Here is a 22,253-nt window from a genome sequence, read left to right on the forward strand (position 1 = left end):
ACTAACTCAACTTCAACTAGTACTCAGCTACTTTGGCATAAAAAAACTTCCAGAGTACTTGAATCCAAATTCTAAGAGTAGATATGAAGTCTTAAATTAAGGAGATTAAAATGGACTTATATTGTGGGACCCCAGCATCTCTGGGAATCTTGCCTAGACTAGGACTCTTAAATAAATGGCAAAATACTAATCAGCAAAATAAAATAAAATGTATCTAAGGTCCAAACAACAAACTGGACTTGACTGACCCAGACGTAGGACACCACAAAATTTGCAAAATTACCAAGATACCCCTGGTGTTGGCTGAAATTCTCTGGGTTGCTGGTGGGGCTGTAGGGCACTGGCAAGCCCTTTGGTCCCTGCTTAGGTGGTCCCTGAAATTGCCTACATCACTTAACCTTCGAAGATCATTGACCTTATTCTCGTAACTTCCCTCAACTAACCCTTACCTTTTTGGAAGTCTCCCATTGAGGCTGAAATTCAAATCATTCTTTCTCCTATCCATACTAATTCCTAAACTTAAAGCCACTCCAGAAAAGACCCCGTTACCCCTCTAAGTGAGCCCTGTAGTGATTGGACACCTAAAAAAGGGCTCCATTAGAATCCATTGCGTATACAAGCGACTTGAAAGAGGGGCCAACACATCCATCTAGTTAAAATTGGGAACTTGGTAGACCTTGTTTGAGAGATTGAAAAACTTATAGGTTTGTGTTTCCTTCTTGGCATTCTTAGTAAAGGAGCATCGGCCATGGAAGTTTGGCCTTGGTGGGTACAAACATGAAAGACTTTGCCATGCGAATACTTGCAAAATGATTCTAGAAAACCCTGAAAGACTGGATGGAGGAGAGAAGATGATGTAAGTTTGTAACCAGGCCCAACAAGCACAGGGCCCATCAAAACTTGGACAAAAAACCAGGCCCGATTGGCACACCAAGGAGCTGGATGAATCCCCAGAAAGGTACTTCAGTCATTTCTCCACCCCTTTGAACATCAAAAGGGTGCAGTAAATTCCAGAATAGTATTAGGATCCTATATCTACTTTTTGTTTTTCAACTAGATTAGTGGTTAAGAGTTCTTGTTTGAGTAGGAGTTCCAGTTGGAATCCAATTTTCAAGTAGGATTCCTTCTGGAAGTTGGTTACATTTTTTCTTTTTATATTTGATTAGGAGATCTCTGGAAGACTCTTTTCTGGTTTGTTTATTAAGTTGAGTTGTAAAGGGAATCCCAAACCAAAGTGGATCCGTAGTTTGAGTTCAAGTACATTTCTTAATTAGATAGAGTCCTAGTTGCATTCCTTCAATGTGATGAAGCTATAAGAAGGCCTGGTATCTTGTAATCGAATTAGACTGTATTAATAAACATTGAAGAGTGATTGAAGGGTATTTGGAGTCGTGGGTTCCAAAGAGGGACTCCACGATTTGAGTGCTCGAAGATTTCTGCAATCCTCTTATTCTCTTTCTTCTAGAGCCTGTGGCAGCCTTGTTACATCAACTTCATCAACATTGAGTGAGCCAGTTCACTCTCCCACAAGTTAGTATCATCTCTACCCATCCCCAACTCAATTCCTTTCCCTACCCCAATTGAAGCACCCTACCGCTCTCATAAGTCCTAAATCCTCCATCTCCTTCCCCCTATCACGCTACCCTAGGATTGCACCTCTCTTCTCTATCCTTTCCTACTTCTAAAACCAATTACAGCTAATCTTCTTCACAAATATGCTAAACCCTAAAGAATCCAACAAACCCTAAAATCTATTAAACCCTAGCTTCTAAAATTTCTGCAAATACTTTTCCATTAGTAATTGAGGATTTCCTCATAATTTTAGACTTATTTTCAAGCTGAACCCTAAAACCGAACCCTTAGTCCCCTCTTTCAATACTAGAAGGTTGGCATCCATACAAACCCTATCTGCAGGGCTTTTAAGGTGTTTTAATAAAGTTTTGCTGCTGTCCCTTGTTTATCAGACCTAGACAGCAGGGTTAGAAGCCTAAAACTAATGCTGTCCTTTGAGATTTGACCCCAAACAGCAAGGTATTGAACCCTAGGTTGCCTGCTGCTTTCTTTGGGAAGATCCTACTGCTGGCCCTGTAATCCAGGGTTACGTCAGAAGGAGAAATGAATGCAGTGAGATTGATGGGTTGCTTGCCTCTCACTGATGAGGCAGAGGCAGCCTTATGGCCAGAGAGGAAGGAGACACTGAGATCATTAGAGTTGTGGAGCTAGCCTCTTCTGCTTTCCCCTCTTCCCCATGGAATCGTATTGGACTTGAAGAATTTTGTAAATGAATGGGATAGGAAACACAACCCATGACAAGAATTTTAACTTGGCAGACGCTGTCAGATGGTAAGCCACTGCATGTATTGAAATACACCATCTTTGTAACTTTTTGGGAAACTTGGCGCTTTCCGGGTCCTTTTTGTCTACCCTTTTTTCTTTAAACAAACTTGCTCTAAGTTACAGTGATGTAGTCCTAGATCGAATCAATTGGGGGCCAATCTTCTAGGATCTCAATTCAAAAACTTAGGGTTAAGGGTCTTGGGATTGTGGAAAAATTTACTGGGGTATACAGGAACGGAGGTTATAGTGTTTGGATGCGGATGAAACTTGGAGAGAACTTAGGTAATGATATATGGGGAAGACACTAAGTTTGGGACCGTTTTAACGGTTAGATTGATATAGATCTGAGTTCAAAGTTTTTTTTTTTTTTTTTTGGAGCATGAAAATTCAAGAATGGGGGTTAATACCTCGGATCTTGGATGATTTTGATGTGCTACTCTTGATTCGATGAAGGGGATGATATCTATAGGTTATAGGATAGATTTCCTCTAGATTCTAATGGTTAGCTTGAGCTGGAGATAGGTTTTAATGGCCAGGGTTTTGAAAGAACAAAAATAGAAAGAGAAGTGATAATTGCATATTGAGATTTAGAAGGCTAGAGGAAGAAGAATTGATATTGTTGTTGAAGATCTTGAACAACTTGATCATATAAGAATCTTTTTGTGAGAGAAGAGAAGAAATCACATAAGAGAGAGAACCGGGGGAGAGGGGTGGGGTTGGGGAATAGATGATCACACAACCAGGGGTCCAGGCTATGCTAATTGTGCCTCACTTGTAGCAATGTACAGGACTCAGAATTCAATCAATTCATGACTCAACTGAGCAGCTGCATCTATATTTATAGCCACATTAGCAGACATAGTTTTAAACTCAAATTAGGACTCAGGATTAGAACTTATTCCAAAATAGATTCCTATACTGAAAAGGAAAGGTCTAACCTTAACCTTTTTGGTTACCTAAAATGATTAGGAAAGTAAAATAATAAAGGAATATACTTAAAAAATAGTACGTCAACTAGACTGAGGAGATAGATCCCATTTTCCTTTTTCTACCAATATTTTAGGCCCATCAAATTGGCCACTTACAAAGTAAGTTCATGGAAACAAAATCCAAATATATATATGATCTGATTCTAGACTTCTAAGGAAAGAAGCCCAATTTGGTGATGAATCTTTATCATACAGTTTTTGGAAATACTTGAATGGATTAGATCAAGGTTTTAGTTGAGGAAATAATAACTGTTATATGGGTTGATCTATTGTACTTGTTGGGAACAATTGTGGATTTCATGAAGGTGTACATAGAGGATATGCTTTTGGATGAATGAGCAGGCGATCTCATTTTAGTTCTTTTGATTATGAATGATTTAGCCATTTTGAAAAGACCGAGGAGATTCAGTTATATTCAAAAGTATAAATCATAGAAGTCAAATGGATATCTTCCTAACTAGAAGGTCTAATAGATTCTTATGTAAGGATTGTTAGGTTACACAACTGGAGAGCCTAACAACTCAATAAAAGATTAGTGGTCATGGATATGTACCTCACTGTGCAGAATCACAGAAAATGTAAGTTAATTTTCCCTAGGATATGGATTATGGAGGAACTTGTAAGAAGACACTTCATAATCACTTGCCAATCGAGTGGTCAAGCATGGAATGTGGGACTTTTGAGGGTGACACTAATGTGATGTGGAACAAGATGCCTACTTGTAGATGTTTGCTGTAGATATCCTAGGGGAATAGAAAGCACAATGCCATTCCATCAGGGAGGCTTGATGGTGGAATCATGAATGTTCAAGCAGTTATTAAGAAAAAATAAAGCTAGTTTTAAGACCTCACGTAGGACAAAAGACGTTGAGGATTCATAAAGGTATCAGTTACTCGAAATGAAGTTAATTCGGTTTTAGTCTAATCAAGCCTGAAGAAATACGATGATACTTGTAACTATTTGAGCACAACGGGGAAGAAGCTATGTCCTTACAGTAATGAATAAGGAGAGCAGAGAAATCTACTGTGTTAGATGTGAGAATGGGGGATTAAGTTCCTTCTGTAGGTTTGCTGACACTTCAGAAGAAGGACAGAGTACTTGAAATAATGGAGTTTGAAAACAGTAATTTGAGGCTTAGTTTTGATTTCTGAACTTCGAATCCAGACATAATTGCAATTTTAAAGTAGACTTTTCACTGTAGACCCCTTTTTTTTAATAATTTTTTGTAGTTTTTTAAATAAGCTGCTGTGAGTATTGGATTTCTGGGTTTTACAGAAGGAAGTTTATTTAATAAATTGAATGTTGAGACAGACTGAAGAATATGAAGAAGATCTTTTTATTTACTTTAGTCTGTAGAACTCCTGTCAATGGAGAAATAAATAATAATCTTTATTGGTATAGTAGGTCATCAGGTGATTATAAAATGCAGTAACTTAGTTTAATTTGTTTGTTTATTTGATCTTTTGTTTCATTGAACGTATTCTTTTTATCTGTTCTGACAAACTGTAAGTGATACTAGTAGTGAAAGTTTATTTTCTGAGGAGATAATCTCAATATCCATAGTATGTCACCCGTGTCTACAGGTCTGCATGACAGTCATCATCTGTCAGCAACATTACGAGATACCAATATTTGATCCCATTGCATGGACTGCACAATCCAAACCCCCTTCCAAAGAATAGAAAGAAAATGATGGTTGCATTTTCTGTATTTTCTAGTATTTTTATGTGGTACATCTATTTTTATTTATTTTTACTGATGATAGGTGAAATTATCAATTTTTGGACGGGAGTTCAGTGTTGTGCTTGTTTCAAGACGTTCTCGGCATTTTGCAGGCACACGGTATGTCAGAAAGCGAAGACTTTGGATTATCTATTTGATGATCATCTAATTTTGCTCTACTGCTTTTGTTATTTGAGAATCTATATTTAGAGCACTGCATGAAACAAAAGACGAAATATTGGGTGGCCTTCTTTCATTCTGTCTTGTAAATGCATTGGGGTCTTAATTGTTTATTGAATTGATGCAGTAGATATTGTTGGGGGCAAATTCTAAACCTTCAGTTCATAAGCATATGGTTGGCCTGTTGGAGTGGCTTCGAGCTCTTAACAGTAAACAGTAACAACAATCTGATATTGCTCCAGTGGACTTGCACACTTCAAATTTTTTTGTGTGAATGTTTTAACTACAGTTGTCTTAAACTTTTGAATAAACCACTGTTGATAGGTATCATTTCAAGTTTCGGTCTCTGAAAAATCTATTGTTGACTGAATTTCCGTTTTTGAATTTATATGGTGAAAAATCTAATTTGCATGGTATAGCTACCTTAAAAGGGGAGTAAATGACCGGGGCAGAGTTGCAAATGATGTTGAAACTGAGCAGATAGTCCTTGATGAAGAGGCTGGATCACGCAAGGGAAAGATGAGTTCTGTAGTGCAGATGCGAGGCTCGATACCCCTGTTTTGGTCTCAAGAGGCTTCTAGATTCAGTCCCAAACCTGATATTATTTGTAAGAATGTCTGTCTGCCTATTTTATACTTTTACTGATCCTTTTCACTTTGGATGTCCATTCTTTGAGTTTATGGTTTCTTTTTCAGAAAGAATGCTTGATTCTTGTTTCCTGATTTCGCTTCAGTGCAAAGATATGATCCTACCTATGAAGCGACCAAGTTGCATTTTGAGGACCTTGCTAATAGATATGGGAATCCAATAATTGTACTTAATCTTATTAAGGTCTATTTCTGTGCTCAATCTGAACTTTTTTTTTTCCTAGCATGCTACCATGATGGCTGCCTTTTCCTTTCAAAGGTTACAAATTTTTTTTTTCCAACTAAGCTTCTGTATTTAAATTTTTTTCTGAAAACAGTATTGTAGGATGGAGAAAGCTTGTTTACTAGAAGGCCTAGGTTCTAGAGGGATGTCCAAGGTCTTCCAGTGTTTAGGTAATTGAGTCGTCGTGTAAATTAGTTAGTACTACATGCGTAGAATTAGAAAGGAAATAGGAAAAAAAATTCTTAAAACTTGGATTAAACTAATTAAAGTCAGCATGTCTCAATTACTTCATGCATAGAGTATTGAAAGACTTGATAAATTTGTCAAAGAGGAGTTAGAAAGCTACGAACTCTTAAACAGACTCCTTAACAAGTATAACTCAAGAGGTTTCTAATAAGTCATTGGACATGTATGGAGGCGCTAAAACCCTAAGAATTTACTGAAAATGTACTAAAATTGCTCTCCTTTCCTTTCATCTTAATTTGGACCTGGATTACATCAAAATAATCCCATTCGACCAAAATGAACTGAAATTTAATCCAAGTACTATGCTATTATTGTGCTCAGGTTTAGTACTCATGTTTAAGTCATATAGTAGGCTCATGACCACATAAATCTATGGGACAAGGGCCCAACACCCATATTATATCAAAGGTTAAATCCAAAGAAAAGTAGCTTCATTAGGTGTTGTATCTGCTTCAAGCTTAAACTAACTTAACTTGAAGATCCACAAAAATACTATTGAAACAACTATTAGTTACTATGTTGTTGAATCTTTTGTCAAAAATTTATCTGATTGTGAAATTGTGACAAGTGCCATAATCAGGACATAAATGGAGGAGGAATGATGTTTGATCCACCAATGATGACTTTTTCTCCTCTACTCTGGCATTTTTCCCATCATTTCCTTCTCCGGATTCCAAGCTTCAGCCAACTCTCTCTGCTTCCTTACCATCACCATTACCCTCTTCTCCTCCGCAATGAACTTTACTTTTCTCTCAAGCTCCTAACGACTGCAGAGAAGCATTGGCCCTCCTGTAAAATTTCTGGTTCTCTTGATTGTGCTTCCAAAATTGCCCTTTGCCCCCTTAGTATGCTCGATGATGAAGAAAAAGCCTCTGGGACAGCTGTTTGGTTTGCTACTCTCTTGGTTCTCGTCTTCCTTTTAACATTGTCAAGCTCTCTCTAGGCATACATGGAGACTCATGGAATGTTGGAAGTTCTTCTGGACAATGTATTCTTTGTGTTCAAATTCGTTGATGCTTCAGACATTAGTCATGCTCTTGAAGGAGGGCTTTGGTTTGTAGGCAAGACCCCTCTATTCCTTAGACAATGACACTAGCACCTTCTTATGAGATTAGTTGGCATTTTCTCAATCCCACTTTGAATTTCTCTCCCTCCCTAATCTACTGCTCCTCTTCTCATGCTGAGAAGACCTTAGCATGCTGGGCTTAGTTGTAGGAATCCTTCTCATCTCTGATTGGACGTAAGAACCATGTCTAAGAATTCTTTGGCTTTAGGTTGAATCTATGTTTTGTTCCTGCAGTGATGCAGTTTGGGCTTTTGGTGTGGGCTAATTAAAATTAATGATGATGTTTTTATTTATTTTATTTCATTGTTTTATTTTCTGATAACAGTTGTACATGAGTTGCATAGAATTTTAGCCAGTTTTGAGCCCCAAATCGAGTTGAGCTGTATTCAGTTTCAGATTAGGAATATGTTTTTTCTTTCTTTAATAGGCACGCACTTCTGTTGAGTTGATTGTGGAAATCCTAATTAAAGTTGTTTATTGTTACCAGCACATAGCTTGGATTCCTCTTTCCTGTCCTCTAATTTTCCTTTAAATAATCTTCTTCTTCTTCTCTTATTATTTATTATCATCATTCATGCCTTTGTTTGGTTTTAAACCCTGCAATAGATTAGAATCAAGAGGAAGTCCTGCTTTTCTTCATTGTTTTCCACTGGTTCTGCTATTTGGATTGAAGGAAGACTACCTGCTGATGAAAATAATTCTAGAATCTTGGCTCAATATACTACCCCCTTGAAAAGCTTCAAAGCTAGGTTCAGATCAGGTTTCAGCTTTGTTGCCTGGGAGATATTTGAGAAGTTAGATTTCCTTTATTTTTCTCAGTTTGAGCTGTTGGTGTTGTTACAACAAGAGATCTCGTCAATATCAATTGTTTCCTCTAAATTTCTAGGTTATTGATACCAAGCAAGTAGTTTTCTCCCCTGAAGTGATTTCTTTTCTACTGTCTTGTTGTCATCCAGTTTTCCATGCTTGCATTTCTATTCCACTTTCCATTAATACCCCTTTACTAATTTTCCCCCTCTTTTAGTTTAGTTCTAAGTTTGCCTTCCCTATATTGTTCTTTATGTTTCCCTTCTATGTTTTGTTTAATTTCCATCAATTTGAAGAATTGCCACTCCAATTATAAACTTCAGCTTGCTTACAATGCTCCATCATGTTATAAATTTTAATATTTTTACCATTTTCGCACCCTCTTTACAATTTTATGTTAATTACGTCACTGCTATCTGACTTATAGTTCTTGTTTATTTACAAATTGTAACGTCAGCCACTAGGTTTCCTATCATCCAAATATTTCCAGTTTTGCCACTTTTATGTATCAATTGAGATTTCTATCCCCTGGGTGGGTCTTTAAGCCATTTGAGAATGGGTGACCTGGCTGGATCTGCATCATGAAGATTGATCCCTTCTGACTTCCATTGAGGTCCATGATGTTGATGGCCTCTCGTTTGAGCAAGAAGCATGGTGGGAGATCTTGCCACTCAAAAAAAGCGAGATCTTGACCGAGATGGCGAGATCTCGGTCGAGATCTACAAAAAAACTGGCGTAATCTCGGTGGCCCATCTCGGTGGGTTTTAGGGCCCCAGTTGGGCTGAAACTTGGTATTTAGCCTATTTAAGGCCTTTTGAACACATTGGTGGCCTTAGATTTGTGAGAAAATAACCTTAATTATGTCTTCTAAGTTGACCCTATGTGTAAAACTGAAATTCTGTGAAATGCAAGGTTAGACAACCTGTAATGTAAAGATATCAAGTAATTCAAGACTTCAAGTTATCAACTATCAAGTATCAAATACATTAACATTACACATCAAGTATTTAAGTGATCAAACTATCAAAGAACTTAAATAGTTAAATGTCTTCAAAATTTTACAACCATAAGAAGTTTTAGACTTTTAGTAAGTCATAAATCATAATCGATAAGTTCACAATCACAACTCACAAGTCACAAGACTGACAATACTCAAGAGTACAAGAGACAAGAGTAACAAGATTACAACTTACAACTTACAAGACTATAAGAGTATCCTCAGCATTCTGCATCAATTGATTCTGAACGGTGGTCACATATGACTCCCAAGTCAACCCATCACTGTAGTATATCACATATCGGTTTATATGGAACTAATATGTCTCCATGTTAGAATACTGGAGGAATAACACTCTGGGATAATCGCCAATCGTGGGTGGGTGAAAGTGCCATTCTTCTTGTTATTGTTCATACTGCTGTTGAGTATGTGGGTAGGGATTTCTAAACCACTCAATTAACAACCCACCTTCACTCTCATATTTGTACTCTCCAGGTGCAGGGTCTTGAGGAATAACATGACCTCCATAAAAAGAATACTCACTGTAATCTGACCCGTGTGCTGTGATCCCTGTATTGGTACCCCGTTGACTGGCAAGTGTCCAAACTTTGCTGTTGTGAATCACTGTGACCATGATCTAGGTTCATGCTTCCCATGTTCAATTCAAGACCATGCATGCTTGCATCATCATTCGTTTGCCCCTGGTTTGATCTGCTCTTCCTACTCCTAGCATAAGTCCGAGAGATAGGGGAATTGTGGCTCGCATGTGTTGGATGACTCGAACCTGGTGGAGGTGGCTCCCTTTGTTGACGCTGACTTCCACTAGCAACACCACTAGCCTGACTGCCTCCATGACTCGATGGCTGACTTGGGCCACTTGGCCCTCTAGTATCATCGGCATCATTTGAACCCCCACTACTAGTTGTCACCTCAGTTGTTTCAAGTCGACCAGGTGGCTCCACAAATGGTACAGTTGGTCCTTCTGATGTCGCTACAGCAGCCTGACCCTCATCAGGAAACACGTGCTCAACCACAACATCAGTTGGTCCTTCTGATGTTGCTACAACAGCTTGACCCTCATCAGAAAACACGTGCTCAACCACAACATCAGTTGGTCCTTCTGATGCCGCTACAGCAGCTTGACCCTCATCAGAAAACACGTGCTCAACCACAACATCTAGGCCCATAGCAGCAACAATGGTAGGATCCGGCTGCCCTCCTGGTCCATCCAACACTGAGCCACCTCGATCCTTAACCCATTGATATATGACATCATCTTCCTCATCTTTTACGGGGGGCTCATGGAATATATCAGTCAATTCAATTGGTTCGCGATTGTCGTCATCTATATCATCTTGTATGTGCCCTACTCTCAATCTCATGTTGTAATGCACATAAACTAAGTCCTCGAGCCTTTTACTCCCCAATCTGTTCCGTACCTTACTATGGATGAGCGAGAAGGTGCTCCAGTTCTTCTCTCAACCAGAGGATGAGCAAGTCTGTGAGAATACTTTAATTGTTATGTCCCTGAGATTTGGTGCACTAGTTCCATATAGCACCCACCAGTCAGCAGCATAACCAAAAATAAGAATGCATTAGGGAAGTAAATCTTAATATTTATATAACTTATCAATTATCATTTACAGAGTTATAGACTTAATGACTTATAGTAATGGACTATTTACCCGGATCATTTTTTTGCCTAGTTGCAACTACAGAAGGCTTTTCAAAACTCCCAGAGGCATCCCTGAACTCCCTGATCTGTACACCAATTCTTCAATTATTGTATTATGTATATGCTTAATGCACTAATGCAAGAAGTTGAAGAAACAATTGAATAAGTTCTCACCTCTCCATTAATTGTTCGTTGCATGACGGGATTTGACACAAGCTTCTCCACCATGTCTTGCACTGCATTCATCAACCTTACATTAAGCCCCATATCATTCTTGTAATGGTACTTTGGTAGTAAGCTTGCATTGTGGAAATAAAAATTTGGTTAGTGATTTGGTTGTTTACTTGTTTATTAATTATAAGTTATAACTTATAACAAATTAAGAATGTAAATTAAATTATACAACAAAAACTTAAAGACTTAAAAGTGACTCACCAGCCAAGTGCAAAGGATGCATCAAGTGCGTCTCCCATCTATTATCAATGATCCTCTCGTAGGATTTGAAGGACCTAGGGGCAGCAGCTCTAACCAAGTCTTTCATTTGCTGGAGGGTAGCATATATGTGGGGCATTGTGGGCTTCTTCGCTGAATCCACCATCCTTAAAACAAACACAATAGGCTCTATAATGCCCACTGTCCTATTGAGCTACCTCCAAAAGGAATCATCAACAATGGTTTGTTGGGCTAGTACTGCATCAGGATGGGATCCACGCTAATCAAACCACTCCTCACTTGCAAACATGTGCCGTAGACCCACCACTTTTTTCTGGAAGCTTTTCAGAGCTACATAGTTGGTGGCGAATCTAGTCAATCCAGGTTTGACTAGATCACCCTTACAGTGGTTCCTCATCATCTTCAGCACATAACCATGGTTATAAATAAAATTACTTACCCTTCTAGCCCTGTCAACCACAACATTGATTGACTTTATTTTCCCCAATTCCTTCAACATAAGATCAATCGAATGTGTTGCACATGGTGTCCAAAAGAGGTGGATCCTGCTGCTCTTCTTCTTCATCAACATTTCACCAGCTTTTTTGAAGTTAGCACCGTTATCTATGACAACTTGGATAACATTCTTTGGCCCTACCTCGAGGACCATCTCCCTAAGAAGCTTGTAAAGGTAGTTATCATCTTTGTTTTTATCCGAGGCATCCATTGACTTAAGGAAGGATGTCTTTCCATTGCAGCTCGCCATGAAATTAATAATGGACTGTCTAGTAGGACCAGTCCATCCATCAGCCATCACAATAACACCATATGTACTCCATTTTTTCTTTAATGAATCAATGTATTCATCCACCTCCTACTTTACCTTTGGTAAATATTTATTCATTACTTCCCAAGTTGTTGGGCCTTTAACCCCTACACCTGCCCTAGCAACTGCATTGATCATCCCTGATAGTATGGTGTTTTGGCTACATTGGCTGCAATGTTGTTGTAGAGCATGAATTTGTTGATTGCCAACCTAGCTTCCTCCTCCCTACTGCCTTCTTTACCTCCAGCAAACATATATGGAATGCTTCTTTGATAGATGTCTTGATGCTTGAAGAGAGAGGGGTCTTGGTCAAATGTGGCATTATAATGTCTAGTCTTCCTCCTTTCGGTCCTCTTACTTCCATGAAAACTATGTCTAGGTGGCATGGATGCCCCTGACCCCGAACCTCCTGCTCCTCGTCTGTTCATATTGCCTCATATTCTCAACATGTAAGGACTGTCTGCTAGCTTCCATTGCAGCCTTCATCTGTCTCCACTCGGCTCGTGATTCAACACCCATAACCCTCCTCTCTTCATCATCGCTCGACTCCTCATCAACATCAACAAAAGGTCTAGACAACACTGTATCCTCAAATTCCCTTTGCTTTTGTGCCATCTCCTCCTTTTTTTTCCCCTCCCTTTAAAGTTGCTGCAATTGCTTTTTACACTTCATAAGGAACCTTGGGACACTTGGAAACATCTTTGTAGCCACCAGCCAAATGTTGCTTTAATCTGGTTGAACCACCAGAATTCAAAGTCTTGAGGCAATACTTGCATTAGGATTTTTTCTTGTCAGCAGTCAGTGGATCCCCATGTTGCCAAGCAATGTCCTGAGTCCCACTACCAGTGCTGCCACTCTCTCTAGTTGCCATTTAAGATATAAGTGTACAACACTGAAGTACATACATGAATGTTCCCAAATAATCATTAGATTAATTTTAGATACATAAAAACATGTAAAAACAATTTATAAAACAACAAAACACACACTTTGTTCCAAGATAACATGTATACAATGCTCAACCAAACATGTTTGTATTTTTAAAATAAACTAAATAATATGAGCATCATTTTAAAAAAAAAAAAGATAAATTTTTAATAACATATTATTTTATGTAAAAACAATTTATTAAACAACAAAACACACGTTTTGTTCTAAGATAACATATATACAATGTTCAAACAAACATGTTTGTATTTAAAAAATAAACGATATAATATAAGCATCATTTAAAAAAAAAACAGATATTTTTTTAATAAAATATTATTTTTCAAGATTTTTTATTTAATTATTTAAATAAAAAAAAAAAAATACAGCAAGCATGATAATCAAAATATGGATACATGGGATTCTAGCCCTCTAAATGTAGTTTAACATAAGTGATAATCACATTCATATAAATAAGTATTTTTTATAATTTATAATTTTAATTTTTTAGATAATATATTTTTTAAATATGGAAAAAATAATAATAATAATAATAACAGAAAATTAAAATTATTTCCATGAAAGTGTAGATCAAAGCTTGATCATCAATATATTTATACTACACTACACACCCATTTTAGAACCTTCTATTTGAAAAATTCAAATTTTGGGGAAAATCTTACCTTTGATGAAGATCACTTGAAATAAGCTTGAATCTGCTGTTGTAGATGTATTGATGATGTTTAGAAGTTGAATCCCCAACAAATTTAGGCAAAAAATCGACTTTTCCAGCCAAAATTTCACTTCCAGCGAGAGAGGCTCGAGAGAGGTGAGATATGCCTCTCTCGAGCGAGACAGGGGGTTTTTAAACCCCCTAAAGAGGTGGTTGAGCCACCTTACACGAGATCTCCCATCTCTCCACTCTCACCTCTCATCTCGTCTCGCTATCCCGAGATAGCGAGACATCTCGCGAGATCTCGCCAAGATCTCCCACCATGGCAAAAAGTTCATTACAAGTAGAAGAGTAGCCCCCATTGTCTCAAATGCAAAACCTAAGGACATGGACCTTCTCTCTATGCTCACAAGGAGGACCCGACTCTTTGCGGCCACCTCTCCTCATCCTTCGAATTTCTATCAAGCCACTGTTTGCAAAGCACATCCTTGAAACAGCTACCTAATGATCTCTTCCATCCTTAACAATTGCCATATTCTGGCCGGAGTGCTCATTCCTGAAAAAGAATCACATTATCCGAACCCTCTTGTGGGCAAACTGAAGCCAAGCTTTGCCAGAGAACAAAGGAATAAAGGAATTCTCTCATTGATCTCACCAAATGGATCATCTGCTGGTCTGAGCCCTTCCATTGCTTTGTCTTCTGGTTCGGATTTGCAGTGCTTGGTACTGGCTTTGCTTTGGATGGTGTTTTCCCTTCCCCCTACATGCTTTCTGATTGATCTATCTTGCAGAACCTTGGCTCCAGAGCCTCCCTGATTGATTTGGTATCTTTAGTGCCTCAAACCTCTAACACCCCATACCCCTTCTCTTCTCTTTTTCATTTTTAATGCCATCCTCGTAATTCTTTGTCCTAATCTCTCCCCCAGCCTCAGATCTTGGGCGTAACTTAACCTGTGCCCCCCACTTTGGCCCAGATCCCCTTGCCTTTGCCCTTCCCTTAGGCCTGACGAATGTCTTGACCTTTGTGAGCCTAACTTTTTGACCCATCCAAATATAGACAGTAACACCCCTTGAACCTCCATTCTTATTTTCCATTTAAGAACTCCAGCATCCTCTCACTACTGATTTCTTCCTCGCGTACTCTTTGCCTTCCATTTTGCGGGTTTAGCCGTTGAGCAAGAAAATGAATGAGCACTCCATTTGTTGGGGTCTTTGGACCCGGATTAGTTTTTTTTTAACCCTGCTTTGCTGCCCCTAGCCTTGCCTTTGTCTGGAATGCTTCTTGTGATTTTAGGAATCCTCCCCCCCACCATTTTCTCCTCTCCTTTTGGTATGCTATTAGTTTTCCATTCAAAATTAGAACAAGAAAATATAATAATTTGGCCCAAAATAACATCCTTATTTAACCAATTGAACCATGGTTTAATTGAAAAAAAGCAAAGTCTAGGTAAATAACCTATTTTCATACTTGGATTAGTACAAAAGTAAAACCTTGTGAGCAAAGGCCTGCTACCTGTAACTATCGGCCCTCGGTTGATTCAAAGGCAAAGTATCTTAATTAGGTACTGGATGATGGATCTGTGTCATGCTGAGCATACAAACATGAAATAAAGAAATGATGAGTTGGCATATGCACAAATTAAATTGTTATACTTGTGACAGGTTGGTGAACTATAAACTAGGGCTGCAACTGGGCCGGGCTGGGCCGGGCTTTTGCAATCCCAAGCCCAGCCCTATATGGTATAATTTGAGCCCATTCCCGCCCGGCCAGTCGGGGCCAAAAATGTCCCCGGCCTAAGCCCCACGGGGCAGCAAGCCCATTCCCGCCCTAATTGGGCGGGCGGGATGGGTTGGGGATGCGCCTGGCCAATTGGCCCGCCGAGGCCCAGGCCCAATTGGCCTTGTCCCAGCTTAATTGGCCATATCTTTTGTCGTAAATATCAAATGTAAGACAGGTAGTAATTAAAATACAATTAAAGTAATTAAATACTAAATCCAAACTCAATGGAAAATAAAATATTAAAGATGTCAACAAATAATCCAAAACAGATTCAATATGTATTTAACTATTTATATCCATTTAGATTTTAGAGAAATGAGAAATCCAAATTCTAGGGTCTCTTCTCTCTCTCTCTCTCTCTCTCTCTCTCTCTCTCTCACATGTTTTCCTTGGTCTTCTCCAGCAGCAAAGAGTTAAATTATTCATGAAATAGAATAAGTGAGAGAAGAATGTAATTAAATTTAGGCATATTTGAAAGTCAAGTCAATTAGAGAATGTCACACAAACCTTTGTAAACAGAAACATCAAAGATTCATAATTCAAAAGGAATCGATAAATGAAAATTTTATTTTCAAAGTCAAGAATTTAAGGTAGGTAGGTATGTTTTCATTCACAAGTCAATAAATTGATATCTTTATTCAATAAAAAAAATCATATTCAAAACCGTTAACAAGTAAATCGACAATAATTTAGTATTCAACAAAAAAAAAGTATTTTCATAGTTAAAGAAAATGATGTTTTAGTTACAAACATAGCATTTTTTGAAATTCCGAAGATTGTTAGATATTATGATGAGAAGTTAGGGTATAGATTTGTTAGATATTAATCTTTATGTAATAGTTTTATTATTTATAATATATTATCTGCCTTAGTCAAAAAAAATCCATATTTTATTGAACTAAAAATGACTTTGTTGGAAAAATAAAATTACTTAAAAATAATATAAAAGTGAATTTATAGTCTAATATGATCAAAGTGACTAAATATCAAAAAAGACTATATCAAGTTAGTATGAAGATGGGTAAAAAAGGAAACAGATCACGCAAATTAATATAAGATTAGAGCCAAAATAGGGGGATGGAAAATCAAAAGAGTATACATGGTAGTGAGGTTAAGTATATAATTACAAAACAGATAGAAAACGGGGAGGATCGGGGAAAGGGGGAGGCAAAAAGGGCCGAGGGGGGGGGGAGATCCCGCGGCCAGTGGCAGAATTGGAACCGCAGGGAATAGAAGTCGGGCTCGGGCGGGTTTAGGGGGGGGAGGCCAACGCACCCACTATAAACATCAAATAATGAAGATTTTCCCTTCATTCTCAGGGTTATGATTTTCTCTCTTGTATATTTAGTGTATACCAAAAAATGTATGTCACTTCATCTATTTCTCCAAACTTACTTCATGGTTAAACAATGCAGACTGTTGAGAAAAGGCCTCGAGAAATGATGCTACGGCGTGAGTTTGCTAATGCGGTTGGCTATCTAAACCAAATTCTCTTAGAGGAGAATCATCTGAAATTTATACACTGGGACTTTCACAAGTTTGCAAAGAGGTGAGGTGGTTTACACTTTTTGTCTTTTTTATGGACTATCAGCTGTAGTCAAACTTATTCCCCACGAGCTAATTTGTTTCCTGTTGTGATTTGAAGCAAGTCAGCCAATGTTTTGGCAGTTTTAGGCGCTGTCGCAAGTGAGGCACTTGATTTGACTGGTTTCTATTACAGTGGAAAGCCTGTGAATGTAAAAAGGAGATCAACCCAAATCAGTAGAACAAGCACAGGAAGGTATTACATATTCATTGAGTTGTTCAATTTCTTGTATCTGTGGCCTACATTTTCAGATGCATTTTCAGTGTGCAGTCAAAACATAGCTACCTAATATGAAGTATGGACCTAAGAGAACTCTGTCCCCTAGGTCCAAGAAACTCAAGAGGTAGGACAATTAGGTAGTAACTGGTCCTTGCATAAGATGACTTCTACCATGAAAGAGTTTCCCTTTGAAGTTCTAATCACTGAATCCTCATAATTGAAGTTTCTTCCACATGGGAAAATATTTTGAATTGCCAAATCCTTTTAGATTCTATAAACCTTTGTTGGTGGAGTTAAACAATCACAAACTCCAATCACAGCTTGTGATACCTAAACCTATAAATTGCTGATGACGTTTTCTTTGGGATTTGGCAGTGCTGTTTCATCATTTGTCTCAGTTTTGCACTGGTCCATAGAATCAAATTATAAGCTTTCTTAGCTGGAGTGAGGACATAAAATTTTTTTATTTTATATTGAAGATCTTTCAAGACACTCAGTGTCAAAAGACCAATTCTGAGGTTTGAGAAAGAACAGTTCAGCAAGGATCCAAAATAGCTCAGGTTTGATAATCATAGTTCAGACTTCAGAGAATATATGGTGAAAGATGTGAGAGCCTCATGATTGATGATCAGGGTTCAGTGGTGACAATTGAGGTGCGATACTGATGCAGATAACGCCAAATGGGATTCAAAAAAGTATCTAAGCAATGAAGCTAGGAGTGTAGTTGCATTGCATGTATAGATATGTTTATCGTAAAATCGTTTTGGGACAATAAGTATATGGTATTTGATTGTGGGAATTCAATATATTGACGACATAATAGTTATCAATATGATAATTTGTACATAAGTAGACACTTGCATACCGGTAACGCTAGTTGCATTTCTTTTTTTTTTTTTTTTTCTTACTGACTTTGTTATCCTGTACATGCCATGTCAGTGTCAAAGTAGTTTCAAATTCTACTTCTTCTTTCTTTCTTTTTTTTTTCGTTAACTTTTTTTTTTATTTATTAAAAAAAAAAAAGACTAAACAGGGATACTTCTCTTGGGGATCTCAGAGCTAGTTCAGCTGATCTTGGGAGAATGGCAAGTACTAATAGTGAAAGTCTGAACTCTTCGTTTAATAGAGACAGAGATTCAGAGTTTAGTCTACAATCTGGAAAAAACGAACACACTGACACAACTCCACGGTTTCAAAGTGGAGTTCTGCGCACAAACTGCATTGATTGCTTGGACCGCACAAATGTTGCCCAGTATGCTTATGGTTTGGCAGCTTTAGGTCGTCAGCTGCATGCCATGGGTTTGACTGATTTGCCCAAAGTAGATCCTGATAGTAGCATTGCTGCAGCTCTCATGGATATGTATCAAAGTATGGGTGATGCTCTTGCACAGCAGTATGGTGGTTCTGCAGCTCACAATACTGTACAATCTCTTCCAAGCTTGGCTCAGTTAATTGTTTTATATTTGTTTTTATTTTATGTTTCTCATTTTTTGAAAAATTCATCTAATATAATATAGTGATGCATGTGCTTATACTTTTATTTTTGTTCTCTTCTATTTTGGTGTTTTCTAAATGGTACTTATGTTCTGCTTCTCAGGTTTTCCCTGAGAGGCAAGGAAGGTGGAAGGCGACCACCCAATCTCGGGAATTTCTGAAGTCTATCAAGAGATATTACAGTAATGCTTACACTGATGGTGAAAAGCAGGATGCAATAAATTTGTAATTCTTTCTTTCTTATATTTGAATTTTTAGGCTTTTACAATGACCGATTAAACAGCTTGATAATTCTTATCAATCAAAATTCAGAGCATATAAAAAGCATGTTTCTTCCAGTTGTTGCATCACTTCTTGTTGTTCAAGTTTTTTATCCTTAGATTGGAAAAACATGCTTCAATTCTATTCGCATTGAGCCTTTTAGGACTTCTCTTGGTTTAAATATCATACTTCTCAACTTCAGGGGTCTTAAGTTTCTTTTTTTTCTTCTTCTGGTTTTACCAGATTTTTGGGTTATTTTAAACCCCAGGAAGGAAAACCTGCACTCTGGGAATTGGATTCTGATTATTATCTGCATGTTTCTGGAGTTGGAGATGACCCTGTCAATGGACAAAGGTATACACATTTTTAATGCACTCTTGTACATTTATAGTGTCAATGTTACACCTATGACTATTTTGTGTTCTTGCTAATTCTTGCAAGAAAACTAATACAAAGAGGTCCATTTCTTTTTTCCTCTGCAGTTCATCCGTTGATGCTAAGGCTTTGATTGGGATGGGAGTGTCTCTTGCACCAATTTTTTCTTGTAAAGAGGACTTCTTGCGCAAGAAATATACATCTTTTGATAAATTAATAGATAGAACCTGCAGTTCAATAAAGAATGTAAGACTTTGCAGTGAATCAGATCACAAACCAGGTGGTGGTATGGGAAGTTCTGGAATGGCACCTGATGCAGCGTAATTTTTTACTCGCTCAAAGCAATTAACTTGAATTACTCACTTATCTTTTTTTATTCTTGTCAAAAAAATTAATGTCATCACTTAATCCTGGTTTAGAATCTGCTATTAAAGGGAAAAAAGAAAAAGAAGAAATATTCAAGATGCAGGCCATAGAACCATGTTTTCCAGATTAAGTCCACATTTTCAAGATTAAGTGTAATCATTAAATGATAGTTTTGGAGCTTTAAGTATGGATTTCTAGGAGGTTGGAGCAGGTCAAGTTGTGGTACAGTTCTACAACAAAATTGAGATACTGATTTAGAACTGGATAATTAGAAAATATCTAAATAATAAAGTTGTTTGCTGATTAGGGGTAGAGTTTAGGGCTTTTGTGCCTAGTTTGAGTGGTGTAGCAAGCATATTGTCAAACCTATTTATCCAGGTGGACTTTTTGGGGTGCAAGGAACATTGCGTTAGTGGCATCAAATGCCATAGTTTAGCCTTTATGCAGATCTAGTGATGTAGCCTCAAATGAATGAGGTCCAATCTTCAGAGATCTGTGGGGCAGGACCCAAAATTATCAAGTTCGATTATGGCCCTTGGGGGGGGTTGTCTCTTAAAATTGACCCCTTAAGGATTGAGTAAATCTCTGAATCCTCTGGTTAGGGTTGTGGAATTGTAATTGGTTGGTATGGGAGAGTTTTTGATTGATTTAAGGGTATTCCAAGAATTATGGGTAGGGGAAATTTGAAATAGGTTCCTGAGGTAGCCTAGGGGGACCTAAGGGTAATGGAATGGAAAACTTGGGTGGAGTGTAGGGTTGATTGCTTACTATATCGTCAGGTTTCATCAAGTTTGGATTGTGGAATTGGGAATTATGAAAGATCTTATTTTTGGAGGGAAAATGGGGTGTTAAGATTGAGGTTTCAGCTGGGTGTTTTGGGCTGTAATTTGGATTGAAATGTAGGGGTAATGATGGTGGTATGGTGGTTGGAGTTTGGGAGGATTGTGGTGAATGGTTGATGAGATGTGTGAATTCTTGATATGAGGTGAAAGAGGGTGCTTGAACCAGGGTTGGGACCTCCAAACAGAAATTAAAGAGAAAAGGGATGGGGGATGGGGTAGGCTGCCAGAATACCCGGTTGCAGGCCTTTTAGATGCTTGGATTCAAGTGGAGATGGAGTGTCGAAGGCTGTCTTTTCAGCCACAACAAAGATCTAGGCTTGACCTCACCTTAAAACTTTGAGAGTTATTTAATTATGGGCCTTTGCTGACCAAATTGAACAAAATCAGAATTGCAGCATTGAAACACAAGAATACTTGTACTATAGAAGCTTTATTAATCATATCAATGTTGGGTGTGATCTGTGATGTGAACTTGGGATCTAGGGTTCAATAGCTTGATGCAAAGCCCTAGATCTAGCTCCACTCCTTAGGATCCACTTCTAGAGAATCAGCAGTAAATTAGGGTTTAGAATACCCTATGGTTAAAGGAATTCAGCTAGTTTAAGTGTTCTAGGGATGGGAAAGGATTAGGGTTAGGTTCGACTAGGGCTTGGTGATTAAGGAGATGTAGGGTTTGGAAGTTTTTAGAAGAGGAGATTGTTTTTATTACTTGTTTTACTCTATTTAAAAGAAATCATATTCGGTTGTGGTGCTTTCTTGGAATTCAAGTTGCTCATCTATTGAAGGGATTTTCTATTAAAGGAAGTGTACATTAGATCTTTTGTCTGCAACTAGAATGCTTGTTGTTGCTTTGTTGATACACTATTTGATGCAAACACACATCTGAAGAAAAAAGATGGGGGAAATTGTGGATTGTTAAAGCAACCTAGAGGGGGGGGGGTGAATAGGTTGCAGCTATGGAATTGCCCAATTTTTCGGTTTGGTTACAAATACAAGATAAGTTGTGAATAAAATGAAAGTAAGCAATAGAAATTGAACTTAAACAAATTTGCAAACAAACAATCCACAACACAAGGATTTTATAGTGGTTCGACTTTACAAGTCTACGTCCACTCCTCTCTTGGCCTCAAGAGAGATTTTCACTAGTGATTCTTCTTTCAATACGGTGGGTAGAAAATCAAACCCTTACAGTCTTTGTTACGGGACAAGTGCACCCTTTTACAATCTTTGTTCATGGGCAAGAACACCCTCTACAATCTTTGTTCACTGGCAAGAGCACCCAAAACCAATTCTAACCAATTCTAGTCTACCTAGACTTAGAATTGAAGACAAGAAAATACAATAGATGGTTAGATATTACCTAACAAAAGGTGTGACACTTTACCCCTTGTGTGAGTGTGATGCAATGAGAGTTGGATGCCCAAATGATATGATTTGCACCACCAATGACCTTCCAACAAAAGCCTTCAATCACCTCAAGCTTTGGTCCAATGAGCTTGCTTAAACACCTTGGTATGTTCTTTAAGGGTGGAGTAAGGGTGAGAGGCAAAACAAGTGATTTCTTGTAATTTGAGAGCTTGAGAG

The 22,253-nt window shown here is 38.0% G+C and overlaps 1 protein-coding gene across 1 annotated transcript in view; it reads left to right on the top strand.

Annotated features, from left to right (window-relative positions):
• The window catches only part of ATSAC1 (Phosphoinositide phosphatase family protein), a 47,354-nt gene that overhangs the window by 11,889 nt on the left and 13,212 nt on the right, over window positions 1–22,253 (top strand). The window contains exons 5-13 of the mRNA XM_089152594.1: window positions 5,092–5,168; window positions 5,648–5,835; window positions 5,962–6,059; window positions 16,943–17,076; window positions 17,173–17,307; window positions 18,356–18,752; window positions 18,929–19,050; window positions 19,330–19,440; window positions 19,569–19,781. Of these exons, the coding sequence (XP_089008720.1) occupies window positions 5,092–5,168; window positions 5,648–5,835; window positions 5,962–6,059; window positions 16,943–17,076; window positions 17,173–17,307; window positions 18,356–18,752; window positions 18,929–19,050; window positions 19,330–19,440; window positions 19,569–19,781 (1,475 nt within the window). The remainder of the gene's footprint in view (window positions 1–5,091; window positions 5,169–5,647; window positions 5,836–5,961; window positions 6,060–16,942; window positions 17,077–17,172; window positions 17,308–18,355; window positions 18,753–18,928; window positions 19,051–19,329; window positions 19,441–19,568; window positions 19,782–22,253) is intronic.

This window comes from Hakea prostrata, chromosome 4, assembly GCF_041222555.1.
Source record: "Hakea prostrata isolate BN-2017 chromosome 4, UWA_Hpros_2, whole genome shotgun sequence".
Taxonomy (NCBI): Eukaryota; Viridiplantae; Streptophyta; class Magnoliopsida; order Proteales; family Proteaceae; genus Hakea; species Hakea prostrata.